This window comes from Erinaceus europaeus, chromosome 14 (genome assembly GCF_950295315.1).
Source record: "Erinaceus europaeus chromosome 14, mEriEur2.1, whole genome shotgun sequence".
NCBI classification, from domain to species: Eukaryota; Metazoa; Chordata; class Mammalia; order Eulipotyphla; family Erinaceidae; genus Erinaceus; species Erinaceus europaeus.
In genome coordinates, this window is record NC_080175.1 from 36520546 (window position 1) to 36536281 (window position 15736).

Below are 15736 nucleotides of genomic sequence, written 5' to 3' on the forward strand. Positions count from 1 at the left end.
TTTATTGGGAGGTTAGCGGTTTGCAGTACAGTTGTTGACACATGAATGCAATCGTCTTATCTTGTCAAGACAGGTGTCTGCAAAATACTCTTACCTCAAATTTAGTTCCATCATTGTGAACCAGGACCTGAAAGGCCCCTTCTTCCAGCCCCTTTCCTTGCTGTCAGAACCTGGCTTCTCCCCTTGGAAGGAATTAAGGGTGAGCAATTGTCCTCCTTCCCCAGAGTCCTACACTTTGAAGTAAGACTCCAAACCAAGACAAGTTTTACTTTCTGTTCTTGTTTCTTAAGTTCTGCCCATGAGTGAAGCCATCCTATATTCATCCTTCTCTTTCTGGCATATCTCACTTAACATGAGTCCTTCAAGCTTCATCCAAGTTCTTAATGAATGCTTAATTCTATGGCTAATATTCAGGTCTGGACATGCCATTAAACCTTCTAGTTAGGCTGGACCTCTGATTATCCTGTTTCTTATTTTCCTGTTGCAGATGTAGTTAGTCATGGGCTCACAAAGATGTCAGCAGTATATCTAAGGCATAGCTATTATATGCCAACAAAGAAAACAATTTTCTTAGAACCATAATTCAATAGTACATCTCTCTGTTTGGATCTGAGTCATATCATCTCCTTTCATATTATTTTAATACACATTTTTAATAAGTGGGATATATTTCAAGTTACCCAGAGAAAGTTTTTCCCATACTAGGCTCCATAGAGTTCAAGTTTTAATATTGAATATATGTTTTATGTGGTAAGTATGATTGGAATATTTTTAAAAATGATTAAATAAAGTTATGTTTATTTACTAGAGTAGTAAGTAATAAAAGTACTTAAAGTGATAACTGGTAAAAATCCAATTAATGCAGCTGAAATAGAGGGTAGGTTTGAACTGATAAACTCATGCTCACCCTCAATTCCTTCCAAGGGGAGAAGCCAGGCTCCTACAGCAAGGAAAGGGGCTGGAGAGAAAATCCAGATTCTAAACATCCAGTTCTCTTTTGTGTGGGCCAATATTAAAAGTGCCCACTGATGATGAGAAGGACCTCTGCTGGAGGTGAGAGTGTTTTGCAGACCCCTGTCATGGAGAGATTCATGTGCCAACAACTCTACCATAAACCATTAACCTCCCAACTAAAACAAATAAAGCAAACAAACAAAAGAAAACAACAACAACAATAAACAGCATTGTCAGGAGGCAGAGGGTTTGATCTGAGAATGATGCTATGTAGCTTTATATTGTGCAACAAGTAGAAAGTTTCCTTCATGTAAAAAACTGATATGTGGAAACAGGTCTTAGTAGCACTAGACAGAAACAGATTTTTTTTTGGTCTGGTTTCACATGTTTCTCAAAGGTACATTTACACTAAAGACACAATTATGTAAATGTTGAGTGAAAGTATTGTTAAATCCAGGAATACAGATAAATGCAGTGTCCACACATATATTGTATAAAACTGTTACAAATAGAATTTATATTATCATAAGATCATGCAAAAAAAGTAACAGACCTTTGTAATAGAGTATGTGTGAACTATAAAAATCTCTGTTGGGATACATTTTAACATCTTTTGTTCTACTTTAAAAGAGTTTGAGGAAAACTACTAAAACATTATTTAAAATAATAAGAGTAATGAAGCAATCTTTCTGGTTTAAGTTTCACTGAGTGTGACATTCCTCAGCTACAGCCATTAAACCAACCCAATTAAATCATGTTTATTTCAGTAACAGAGGATAGATAGTATGGCTGAGAGAGAAATTGAGAGGGGAGGGGAGATAGACAGGGAAAGAGACAGAGAGACACCTGTAGACCTGCTTCACAGCTCATTAAGCTTCCACCCCTGCAGGTGGGGAGTGGGGCTTGAACCCAGGTCTCTGCTCTTGGTAATGTGTGTACTCAGCTGGGTGTGCCACTGTATTTCTCCCTTTCTTGACATTTTTAATTTAAAAACAAAAAAGTACACGTCACAGCTTGGGTAAATATATTCACAGAGAATGTATCAGAAAAAGAAAAAAAAAAAGCTTTGTTCATACTACATTAAAACCCATACATTTAAGAAATATTTGAATAGATACTGTACAAAATAATTCTCAGTATCCACAGATGAAAATATAGGGATAATATTACTGAACCTTAACACCAAAGATGTATTTAGAGACTCAACCACACTGACCTATGAAATGAAAGAATAAGCAGATGGGACTACATCAGATTTAAAAGTTTCTATACATTGAAAAAAATTGCCCTAGAGATAAAAAGACAACCAAGTAACCAGAAGAAGGTATTTGCAAACCACACATCTGCAGACTTAATGTCTAAAGCTTGTAAAACTCAAACACATCAACAACAAAACAACACAAATGTTAAAATGGGCTCAGGATCTCAACAGACAAGTCTCTAAAGAAGATATCTGAGGGGCCAACAGGCATGGGAAAATGCTCTACATCATTCATTATTGGAGAAATAGGAATCAAGACCATAATGAGATACCACTTCATGACTGTGAGGATGACTCACATCAACAATATAGGAAATAACTGTTGGTGAAGATGTGGAGAGAAAGAGTTTTTGCTATTCTTGGTGGGAATACAAACTGGTACAGCCCCTATATAAACAGTTTGGAGAATTTATAGACAAATAAACACGGAAATAACTTATGACCCACCAATACTACTCCTTGGAATATAAAGGACATAGAAGCACAAATTCAAAAGGGTATATGCACCCCTATAATTATCTGAATCATTCATAATAGCCAAAGCATGGAAACAAACTAAATCCCAAGAATGGATGACTAAATAAGGAAACTGTGGGATATTATATACAATGGGACACTATTCTACAATCAAAAAGAGTTATTTTGTATCATTTGGAACAAAATAGATGGAATTGGAAGTGACTATGCTAAGTGAAATAAAAGGTAAAAGACAACTATCAGGGTGGGGGTAGATAGCATAATGGTTATGCAAAAGAGAATCTCATGCCTGAGGCTTCAAAGTCTCAGGTTTAATCCCCCGCACTACTACCATAAACCCTAAACCAGAGCTGAGCAGTACTTCCACCTTCTGCACCATAATGATCCTGGGTCCATACTCCCAGAGGGATAAAGAATAGGAAAGCTATCAAGGGTAGGGGGTGGGATAGGAGCTCTGGTGGTGGGAATTGTGTGGAGCTGTACCCCTCTCATCCTATGGTCTTGGTCAATATTTCAATTTTATAAAGAAAAATAAAAAAACTACCAAATGGTTTTGCTCATATGCAAAGTATAGATGACTAAAGCAAGAAAGAAGAGAAAGAGAGAGAGAGAGAGAGAGAGGAAGAGAGAGAGAAGAAGAAGAAGAAGAAGAAGAAGAAGAAGAAGAAGAAGAAGGAGGAGGAGGAGGAGGAGGAGGAGGAGGAGGAGGAGGAGGGGGAGGGGAAGAGGGAGAAGAAGAAGGAGAGGGAGAAGAAGAGGGAGAGGGAGAAGAAGAAGAAGAAGAAGAAGAAGAAGAAGGAGAAGGAGAAGGAGAAGGAGAAGGAGAAGGAGAAGGAGAAGGAGAAGGAGAAGGAGAAGAAGTAGAAAAGAAGAGAAAGAGAGAAAACCAGATAGTCTCTTATACTAGAAATAAGATGGGGTACACACAGAACTTTGGTGGGGGATGTTGTCACTTTCATACACTAAATTATAAAAATATTCCTGAAATTTGATAATTATGTATGCCAGAGTTGAGGGGTGCCCTGTTCTATATGTCTTTCTCTTATAAAAAATATAAGCAAATGAATCTATTCACAGCCTCCTGCCCCTAAACCACAGAGAAATAATCTGTCCTTAACAGGTATGATGTTCCTTACCTATCCATGATAGGCCATGATGAATGTCTGTACACCATTCCCACCACCACCCCAGATTTCTCTTCAACATCATGTTCTGGAGCTCTGACAACCTCTTCACAGCCTCTTCACAACTTATGGAAATGTTCTGTCATCAGTCTGATCTCAAACTTTGTTTTTAATTCATCTTTTCATGCTATACCCTGAAGATTAGCAGTTTCCCATTACATGATACATCTTCTGCAACTCTTAGGAGGGCAAGACTAGCAGAAAATATTTGTGAGATTTATCCATATTTTTTCATACACTTCCCTTGCAGTCTGTTATTGGGATTTCACTGCCCTGGATTAATTTTTTTATTCAGATAGAGACAAACAGAAAGACAGAGAGAGAGAGCACAGAGCTAGAATTTCCCCACAATGCTGTCATACTCTCATGTGCTATGCGTAGTAGGCTGAACTTGGGCCAAGACAGTTTTATCTTCTAGCCTCTATTTTTTTTTTTTTGCCTCCAGAGTTATTGCTGGGACTCTGTGCCCACACCATGAATCCAGTGCCCATGGTGGCCGTTTTTTTTTTAAAATAGCTGCTGTTGCTATTACCATTGTTGTCATTTTGCTCTTATTGCTGTAGCTGTTGCCGCTGCTATTGTTGTTGTTGGATTCAACAGAGAGAAATCAAGAGAAGACAGAAGGGGGGAGAAAGATAAACACATGCAGACCTGCTTCACCACTTGAAAAGCAACCCCCCGCAGGTGGAGCTGGGGTCTCGAACTGGGATCCTGTGGCAGTCCTTTTGCTTTGCACTATGTATACTTATCCCATTGTGCCACCGCCCAGTCCCCTAACCTCTATTCTTAATTTTAAAGGCAATAATACACCTCATCTCCACTATACAAACCCAAGTCCATCAATAATTGATTATAAGAAATCTCATGTGCACTGTTTTAGGGTAACTCTATGTGAGTTCTAATTCATCTCTGTATGTTTCACCATAGGTAATGCCTACCACTCCAAACTATACTCTCTCTGCTATATTAATATCAAGGCTGAATTTAAGCCATTATCTTTTTCATTTAAACACACCTTCAAATAGCCTTTTAAACAGACTACTTCAAATACACTAAAAATATATAGTTTTTAGTATAAGTAAATAACATATTCTCTTAGGTATAGTAAAAAAAAAGTGAGTTGTCATAAATGAAAGTAATGAAACTGTAGTTGCTTACATACCGCAGCACTCAGGACATTTTGGATGTTTCAAGATATTCATTCCATAACCTGGAAAGCAGCGATTAATCCAAACCATTTGGAGAGTACCTTCAATATAGTATATTTCAGGCAATGGCTCAGGACGTCTGCCTAGAACTTCAACTTGCTGATTAAAGAATCTCTCTATGAGAGTCTTAGCCTAAAATAGAAATATAATATTAAAAATTATGTACAAGTATGTATAATCTTAGGACCTATATGGATGTTTATATCCTTAGATGCAGGGCAAAGCATTCTCAAGGGTCTTGGTTTTTCTTGCATTCATAGGATATAAATAATACATATAAAAATTAAAAGACATCACCTATAATATGTAAATGCTTCCATAATTTCTTCTAAATATCAATACAATACAAAGAAAAACACGTTTGAATATTATTCAGTATTGTTCTGGTGGTTGTTAGAAAAGTCATTACATATTTTTACATAGAAAAATAATGTCACATCTTTACCTACAACCCAATATATTGGATAAGATTTAACTGAAGTCTGAATAAAAGCAAGACAGTTCTCCAAAACAAGACCTCTCTATGAACTATCCCAATAATTAAATGTAATTAATGAAATGTACTTCATAACTATTTAGAAGATCTTCAGACAGTTACGCCACTCTATCAATAAATAAAAACTAAGCTTATAAACAAGAAGAAAATCAGCACCTATTTAAAAAGCAGACAATACCTTGGGTCCACATGCATGGAGCTGTCAGGCCCAGGCAAAAGCTAGTAATGTCATGGGCCTCATGGACCCCTTGGAATATATCTAAAATAGACCTTACTTGCTTTTTCCTAAATAAAGACCCTCAAATCTCATCTGCCTTTAGGTTTATGATTAGTCAACAATTTGTTCTGCTTTATATCTTTACACAATTCCAGATGCTAACATGATGCCACCCTGACTTCCATGGGAAGATGACACCACCAGTGTGTCCTGGAGCCCCACTTTCCCAGATCTCTGCCCCACTAGGGAAAGAGAGAGACAGGCTGAGAGTATGGATCGACCTATCAATGCCCATGTTCAGAGGGGAAGCAATTACAGAAGCCAGACCGTCTACCTTCTGCACCCCATAATGACCCTGGATCCATACTCCCAGAGGGATAAAGAATAGGAAAGCTCTCAAGGGAGAGGATGGGATGCAGTGTTCTGGTGGTGGGAATTGTGTGGAATTGTACCCCTCTTATCCTATTATCTTGTTAATATTTTCATTTTATAAATTAAAAAGAAATTTTAAAAAGTGGAGCAAAGAGAATAAAATCAATCAACCTTAACACACACACACACACACACACACACACACACACACACACACACACACACACACAATGAGATACCTAGGAAGTTGAATGAATTCCCATATCCCTGAATACAAAATGGCCCAAACAAGACACATTATAGTAAAATTATTCAAAAGCTAGGGCAAGAAAAAACAGTGCAGGTTGCTACAAAAATGAAGAAAATGACATACAGAGATAAGACCATCAGGCTCTAATAAAATTTCTCACCACAAAAACTAAAGACAAAAAGGGAGTTAAATGGCATATTCATGAAAACAGGAAGCAAAGATATTCCAATTCAAAGTGAGGTGATCAGTGGTAGAACAGAACCAGGAACAGAACAGCAAAAGAAAAGTAAAAATAAAAAAATAAGCAAAGACACAGGAAAGGGAAAGGCAAAATGAACAGAATGATTAATCAAATGATAGAAAACCAAGGCCAACTTAAAAAAAAGACTTGTAGGTATTGTAAGTTAGGCACAAATGAAAGGCATAACCATTATCAATATATACCTTCCCAGTATAGGTCCACCCTAATATATGAAACAAGTATTTGCTGACCTTAAGGGAGAAACAGACAAAAAAATAATAATAATATGCAGTAGTGCAGTGGGTTAAGTGCACAAAGCACAAAGCGCAAGGATCCAGGTTTGAGCCCCCGGCTCCCCACCTTCAGGGGAGTCGCTTCACAGGCGGTGAAGCAGATCTGCAGGTGTATATCTTTCTCTCCCCCTCTGTCTTCCCCTCCTCTCTCCATTTCTCTCTGTCCTATCCAACAACAAAGATATCAATAATAACTACAACAATAAAACAAGGACAACAAAAGGGAATAAATAAATAAATATAATTTAAAATAATAATATTAGAAGACCTTCACATACCACTCACAGCAAGAGACAGATAACTGGAACAAAAAAAAAAAAAAACCGAAGGAAACAGAGGCCTTAAATAAAGCCTTAGATGAGATACACTTAATATCTATGTTCAGAACTTTTCATTCCAAAAGAAAAAATTATACATTTTTTTCAAGTGCACATGGGACATTATTAAGGACTGACCATGTTCTGGGACACAAAGACAACCTTAATAAATATGTAAATACTGAAATCACTAAAAGTATATTTTCTGACCATGATGCTATATAATTAGAAAATAAGCATAAAAAGGAAATCCCCTCCAAATATGGAAACTAAACAACATGCTTCTGAAGAACATATGAGTCACTGAGAAAAATCCAAAGGGAATTTAAAAATTACTTGTAGAACAATGAAAATGAAAAAAAAAAAAAACTACCAGTCCCTATGGGATTTGGCAAAGGGTGTCTAACAGGAAAACATAGAGCAATACAAGCCCAAATTAACAACTAGTGGATATTTCAAGTGAACTATCTAACATCTCAACTAAACCAATAGAAAAGGAGCTGCAAAGAGACCCCCCCAAAAAAAATCAACAGGAGGAAGGAAATCGTCAAAATCATAGCAGAAATTAATGAAATAGAAACCAGAAGATATGATTACAAATATTAATGAAATATGAAACCGGTTCTTCTAAAAGATAAACAAAACAGATAGCCCAATAGCTAGAATCACAAAAAGAAGAGAAAAAAGCATGATAAAAGCAATTAGGTACAAGAGAGATGAAGTTACATCCAAAGAAAGGGAGATACAAATAATCATAAGTGATTATTATGAACATCTCTATACAAATAAACTGGCCAATCTAGATGAGATGGACGCATTCCTAGAATCATACCTCAATAGAAAGATGATAACTTGAACAGGCCAGTACATGAAATCTGAATTATAACGGTTTTACAAATGAGGCGATAACTATTCTTTTCTCTTAAATTTCTTGTTACAATGTGAATGGAGTCATATACTTGAAAGTCAATGCCTTATCCACTGTGCCACCTCCCTCAGTAGTATTTCTCTTGTAGTATTTCTTTCAGATAAGTTAGATGTTGCCAAATTCTTTTAGTTGTTCTTTTTTCCCACTGGCTCTTTATCACTACTTCAGATCTGATACATAATCTAGTTGGGTAATGTATTCTGGTTAGTGGCCTTTTCCATTCATTACTTTGTTATACTAGTACCTTGACCTTCAGAGTTTGTTGATATGCTTTGTAACACTTTGATTTTTCTACTGCTACTGTTAGGATTTTCACTTTGTTTTGTGTCTCTACCACTTAAATTTTTCGTACTTTTTATTATTAGTGATATAATAATAACTTAAAATGGTATGCAGAGTGGTTTTATGAAAGTCATCTTGCTTGGAAATTCTTTTTCTTATTTTAAGTATTATACTGCTATTATTATAGAGAAAGCCAGAAAAGCACAACTGCTATTTTCTCATAGAAAAAGTCAAATAAATATCATTAAGAAACAAGGCCAAATGAGGAAAACATAAAGACCTGGATTAGGTGTGGTGTACTGCACCAGAGTAAAGAACTCTGAGGAGGAAAAGGAAGTGGCTGGAGGCTCTTTGGGGATCCTGGTACAGGATGGTGGGAAATGACCTAACTTAGGGGTGACTGTTTTCCACACACCTACCACAGGGAGATGAAGAACTGTACCCATGTGTCAACTGTACAAGTAATTCATTAACCCCAATCAAGTAAAAAGTAAAATAAAAATTAATTAAAAGGAAAAATAAAAACAGAAAGGTAAAGGGAATTTTCAAAGGGGAATTTTCCTTTGAAAGATACATAACCAGAAAAAAAAATTCAATTGACAGGAAAAGCCATAGGCTATTCATTACCTTAATGAAGGAGCCCCATGTAATGATGTAATATCTTAAAATAACAAAAAAGAAAATATTTAATGATAAACTATATATCAAATATATTGATTAGGGTAGTTTAATTATGATATGGAGAGAATTCTAGCTGATTAATAACTAACAATATAAATTAATTACTGGGAGTCCGGCGGTAGCGCAGGTTAAGTGCACGTGGCGCTAAGACCAAGGACCAGATTAAGAATCCCATTTGGAGCCCCTGGCTCCCCACCTGCAGGGGAGTCGCTTCACAAGCGGTGAAGCAGGTACATAGGTGTCTGTCTTTCTCTCCCCCTCTCTGTCTTCCCCTCCTCTCTCCATTTCTCTCTCTCCTATCCAACAACAATGACAACAACAATAACTACAACATTAAAACAACAAGGGCAACAAAAGGGGATAAATAAATAAATAATTAATTAATTAATTACTAATAGTCTATAAGGGAAAATAAATGGGAAATCATCTTTCATTATATCTTTATAAAAATCAAAACATTTCATAAAATTTTAGTTATAGTAAGCTCTGATTTATTATTTTACGGTGCTTTCTTTTATTGTATAACATAAATGTTGGGGTGTAATATGTTTTGAAATAGATAAGATATTTACTTATATACTCTACATGTTTATTATTTTTCTTTTTTTTGGCCTCACAAAACATACCTTAGATAGCCTTTTGGTAGATTCACAATTTTGGTCTAAACATGGCTTGGATCCTTTTTCAGTATCTATAGATGAAACTGAGAAAACATGTTATATTTTTATAATGGGTCTAAATCTTACTGTTGTATCACAATATTTAAACAGCCTTTTGAAATTAGAAATCAATATCTAGTCTGGTATTTATCTTCCACTAAATGATTAAGCAAGTTTCCCTAATGTCTAATGAACATTTTCTACTAAAACCCTAAGCATCCCTAAACCAGTGACATATGTTATAATCTGAAGTAGACTTTCAAATTGGAGTCTTTACATGTAAAGCTTCCACTGAAATCAGGGTGAGGGTGTTTTAAAGTCACTACCAAGGGGAAAGGATAAATTGTACCCATGTGTCAACAGCCATACTATAAACCACTACCCACCCACAATAAAATGAGTAATAATGAAGCAAAATTGCACACACAAAAAACATCATCTACAAAATCATTACATGATAACAGACTATGCAGTAAGTCTAGTAATATTATTTAATGTCATATTAACTTAGAAAAATATTAAATAAACATGCAGCTACTCAAATTTTTTTATTTTAATCTTCCAAAGAAAAATCTTTTGAAAGCACTATTCATAATATAATTCAGGAGGACTGAATTATATTATATTCATAATATAATTCACTAAGGACTACTCATGTATCCTAATGTGATTCAAATGGATCATCATGATAATGTAAGAATTCTTTTGCTTTGAATTCCTATATAAATAGTAAGCAAATTAAATATCTAATTGAACTCCACCTCTTATTAAACTAAATTTAGACAGTTAGGAATCCCAATATATAATAAACAGCAATTATCTAGTTTTTGTAATCAGTATAGACAGTAATAACTGAAACACATAATATCAAGAACAGTAACTAAAGAAATGGTAGTAAGTATGAGCAGGCACTATATGTCTCCATATAAGGTCAGGAAAATAATACTAGTGCTGTTGAGAATAATTCTCTGGATCTGAGAGAATATTACTGCTTTCTCAGAATCTGCTTCCTCTTAATTCGCTCTTTATTTAAGCTATTGATAGATGGTTAACATCATTCTGAGATGATCTTTATAAAGGTTTTCTTATGAAAATAATTTGTTAAAAGGAATGATAAACATTGTGAAGTAGAAAACTACAAACCATGTCCTATTCTGAATAAAAATGACCCAAAATCAGAACCAGGTTTGCTGAAACTCTAGAAACAAATGTTTAACTTGCAACCAAATGAATGTTGAACCAATAAAAAAGAGTTGACTTGGGAGTCAGGTGGTAATGCAGCAGGTTAAGCGCACATGGTGCGAAGCACAAGGACTTGTGTAAGGATCCTGGTTTGAGCCCCCAAATGCATGGGGATCACTTCACAGACAATGAATCAGGTCTGCAGGTGTCTATCTTTTTCTTCCCCTCTCTGTCTTCCCCTCCTCTCTCCATTTCTCTCTGTCCTATCCATCAAAAATGGCATCAATAACAACAACAATAATAACTACAACAACAATAAAAAAGGGCAACAAAAGGGAAAATTAATATAAAAAAGTTTACTTGAATGGAATATTTATGGAGATCTGTATCAAATAACTAGCTAGCACAATGGTAAAGATTTCACAGTATGCATACAGCAGACTAACTATATAGTCTTCACAAAAAATTAAAATGTCAGTAAATAAACAACCTCAATTAATATAAGCAACAACAAACAAAAAACATATAGAAACGTGATATCAAGATTATTTAAAATTAACAATTTTCAAAAATGTACAAGTCATGCAAGTAATAAAAAGAGCATGAATACTTCAAAAAAATCTCTGGAGAGTCACAGAAATTAGACTTATTAGGGGAAAGGCTATCTCAACTATACTAAACATATTTAAAAAGCTAAAGGAAAAATGGAAAATACATATAAAAAACAAGAACATTGTATCACAAGAAGTAGATAAAATCAATAAAGAGAAATTCAAAGGAATTCTACAAATCTGTAACAATTGCAACAACTAAAATGAGACATACACTATAGTGTTTCTATAACAGATTTCATCTTTCAAGGGCAATTTAATGAATTTGATAGTAGCTCAGCAGAAATTATCCAAACAGAGGAGCAGAAAGAAGAAAAAACAAGAAAAAAAATATCACAGGACGTCAAGTGTACAACATACACATAATGGAGGTAAATGAAGAAGAGAACAAAGAAACAGACTGACTATTTGAAAAATAAGGATCCTGCAGACAGAAGGGTGTTTGCCACACCAGCCTTTCTTGGAATAAACCTTAGTCTTAGAATATTTGTCTTTGTTTGATTAACTTTGTTTGAATTAGCCTGAGTGGAAATTTCAGTGTCAAGTACCAGTGGAGCTCATTCTCACTAAAGAGAAAGGTGCTTAAAACCTCTCAATCTTTGACTCAATGGGTATTTAGCCTACTAAATTTTAATGCAAGAACAGAACATAAAACAAGAGTATTTGCAACCACAAGACAGTCCAAAGCAACCAAACCCCCACCCTATACCATCTGCCCCAATCATACAAACAAGAGAAGCCCAGAGATCAAAATAGCACCCACCTGCTGGCCATCAATAACCAGCAGAGTAGCAGCAGCTGCATCTCTCTCCCCACTCAAACATAAGTCAACACAGGCAAGTGTAATTAGTGGGTTGAATGGTACTGAGAGAGGGATCTCATAACACACCATATACAATGGTAAAACCAAGAAGAAACATTGGGTAAATAAACCAGGACACAAGTCCAGATAACCACCCCCTGAAAGGGTACTGAGGACAAGAACCAAACAATAATTGAGCTATTAGTCATAGAAGTGAAGAAAGAGTTTGAAAGTAATGTCAATAGAAATGGGGAAACAACAAACGAGACTCAGAAAGAAAACACTATCTCAAGGAAACTGGAGAGCTGAAAGCTGAAATAGCTAGGATCTAAGAGCACAACTCACTGAACAAGCTAATACAGTATCAGAAGAGGGTAATAAAATAGTTGAATAACAGAAAGCAACAGAGGGGAGATATAATAGAGTAAGTGAGACAGAAAGCAGAATTAGCATGACCAAGGATGAATTAGAGAAAATTAAGAAAGAAGTAAGAGATCTCAAAAAGAAATTAGGAGATAGTGAAAACAATAATACAGACATTTGGGATGACTTCAAAAGAAGTAGTATATGCATTATTGGCTTTCCAGAGAAATAAAGAGAGGGTGGGAAGAAAACATTCTGTAGAAAATAGCTGAGAACTTCCCTACTCTAGACAACATAAAAGACATAAAAGTTCAAGAAACTCAGACAGTCCCAAACAGAATTAACCCAGACTTAAAGACAAGGCATATCATATTTAGAATGAAAAGGAAAAAGATAAAGAAAGGATCTTGAAGGCTGCAAGAGAAAAAAAAGAGTCACCTACAGAGGAAAATCCAGAAGATTAGCAGAAGATTTCTCCACACAAACACTAACATCCAGAGGAGAATGACAAGATATATACTGAGTGCTCAATGAGAAAGGCAAGATTACTGTATCCTGCTAGACTGTTATTCAAACTAGATGGAGGCATACAAACCTTCTCAAACAAGCAACAGTTTAAGGAATCAATTATCACCAAGCATGACCTGCAAGAAGTTCTGAAAGGCCTCTTATAAACAATCACAGTATCATAAGCATGTCATATATCAGAACACTCAAAATTTTAGAATAATGACATTACAATATCTTCATTCCACATCAACAAATCTCAATGGCCTGAATTACCTATTAAAAGGCATAGAGTAGGAAGATGGATCAGAAAACACAACCCAACCATACACTGTTTGCAAGAATCCCAACTAAGTCAACAAGACAAACACAGAGTCGAAGTGAAAGGATGGAAAACTATCATACAAGCCAATGGACTACAAAACAAAGGTCAGGAACAGCTATTCTCAATCTGACAAGATAGACCTTAAAACAAGTATAATTTTAAAATACAGGAAAGGACATTACTAAATCCTTAGAGGATTAGTCAATCAAGAGGTCTTAATGATTATTAACATCTATGCACCCAATGAGAGGTCATCCAAATACACCAAACATCTACTGAAAGGGCTACAGCAACGAATTAACAGCAACATAGTAATAGTAGGGGATTTCAACACCCCTTGGATGTTAGACCAGGAACTATCATATACTTAGAGGAAAATATTGGTAGAACTCTTTTCCATCTAAATTTTAAAGACATCTTCAATGAAACAAATTCAATTTAAAAAAGCATTAAACAATAAACACAAAGAAGAACTTTGACTGGGTGTGGTGTATTGCACCAGAGTAAAAAACAACTCTTGGGTAGGGGGAGAAGGATTCAGGTCCTGGCACATGATGGTAAAGGAGGACGTAGAGGGGCATTGAATTGTTATATGGAAAACTGAGAAATGTGAACAGGAGTAGATGGCATAATGGTTATGCAAAGAGACTTTTATTCCTGAGGCTACAAAGTCTCAGCTTCATGGTGAATTAATCTTCTTTACCCCTAATGAATGGAGCTTGAAGATAATGTGTTAAGTGAGATAAGTCAGAAACAAAAGGATGAATGTTGGATGATCTCACTCATAAGAGATGTTGAAAAAACAAGATCAGAAGGGAAAACTCTAAGCAGAACTTGAACTGGCATTGGTGTATTGCACTGAAGTAAAAGACTCTGGGGTAAGATGGAGGGTTCAGGTCCTGAAACATAATGGCAGAAGAAGACCTAGTGGGGGTTGTATTGTTGTATGGAAATGTTATGCATGTATAAACTATTGTATTTTCCTGTTGACTGTAAACCACTAATCCCCCAATAGAGAAATTTTTTAAAAAGAACGAAAAGAAGCAGTGCTCAAATAGAAAAGAAAAGTGAAGATGCAAGTCATGTATCCCAAGAATAATATTGAGAACTTCAGATATTAGTGAGACAACAATAGTAACTTAAATGGAAAATAAAGTCCGCAGAATGGGTAAAAATAAAAGCTAGATTAGTTGCATTTTAACATTTTTTGCCTTTATGATAAAAAGTACAAATGCATAAAGAAATAAAGATGAATTTATGTATGTGGATATGTGATGCGTAACAATACAGTTTTTACTACAAATAATATGAAAGAGAAACAAAACTACTAGGAGTAGAATTTAGTTTTAATAAAACTAAGTTGGTATTTATTGAAAAGCTATGTATTTGTAAATTTATATTAATTGAAAAACTAAGGTAAACACTGGAAAATAAAAATAATAATAACATTAAAATAAATAATAATAATGAATAAAAAATTAAGGGAAAGTAGAAATAATACTCCCTAATAGCTAACTAAACAGAAGAAAAGGGAGACAGTAGAAAAATATCTGCTTAATAGCCCAACACACATGATGGTTTGGAATTCTGTCACATTTGTCCTTGCAAATAAGAGCTAAACAAATTAAAAATCATCAGCTATTCCTTGACTTGCCACAACACAGCTGAAGTTACCAAGAATACTGCCCAGAAATTACAGAGAAAGGAATGACAACAGATGATCTCAGCTTACCAGGAGCATATGCACCAGAGTAAGAGCCTGACAATGAAGTCAGTATTGGTAAGAAGAAAAGCTATTTTCAGACAACACTGAGACTCAAGAGCTAGTACTCTGAGTAGCTAGAAGAGGTAGAAAATATTTATATATTTTCATTAGTTTTTTCTCCAACAGTCCCAAGAAATTGTCAGAGAGAAGACTACAGAAAACACACATTGTGATTCTTGTGTGAGTGAAAGAAAAGTACAAATCTTAGTGTGAAATACTCCAAGAGCAGTAATTTTTCTTTTACAAAAACCTGTCCTCAAGAGAAAAATTTCCTAGAGCCTAGAGAACTTAAGTTGTACAAGAGCCTAAATTACCTTGGGTAAGAGAAATATCCAACTCCAACTCCCTTCTAGCCTTCCAG

General features: G+C 35.3%; 1 protein-coding gene across 1 annotated transcript in view; it reads right to left on the reverse strand.

The window, feature by feature from the left end:
• The window catches only part of ZPBP (zona pellucida binding protein), a 47284-nt gene that overhangs the window by 1667 nt on the left and 29881 nt on the right, over nucleotides 1-15736 (reverse strand). The window contains exons 6-7 of the mRNA XM_007528150.2: nucleotides 9788-9864; nucleotides 5039-5216 (exon numbers count right to left, since the gene is read on the reverse strand). Coding sequence (XP_007528212.1) covers nucleotides 5039-5216; nucleotides 9788-9864 — 255 coding nt within the window. The remainder of the gene's footprint in view (nucleotides 1-5038; nucleotides 5217-9787; nucleotides 9865-15736) is intronic.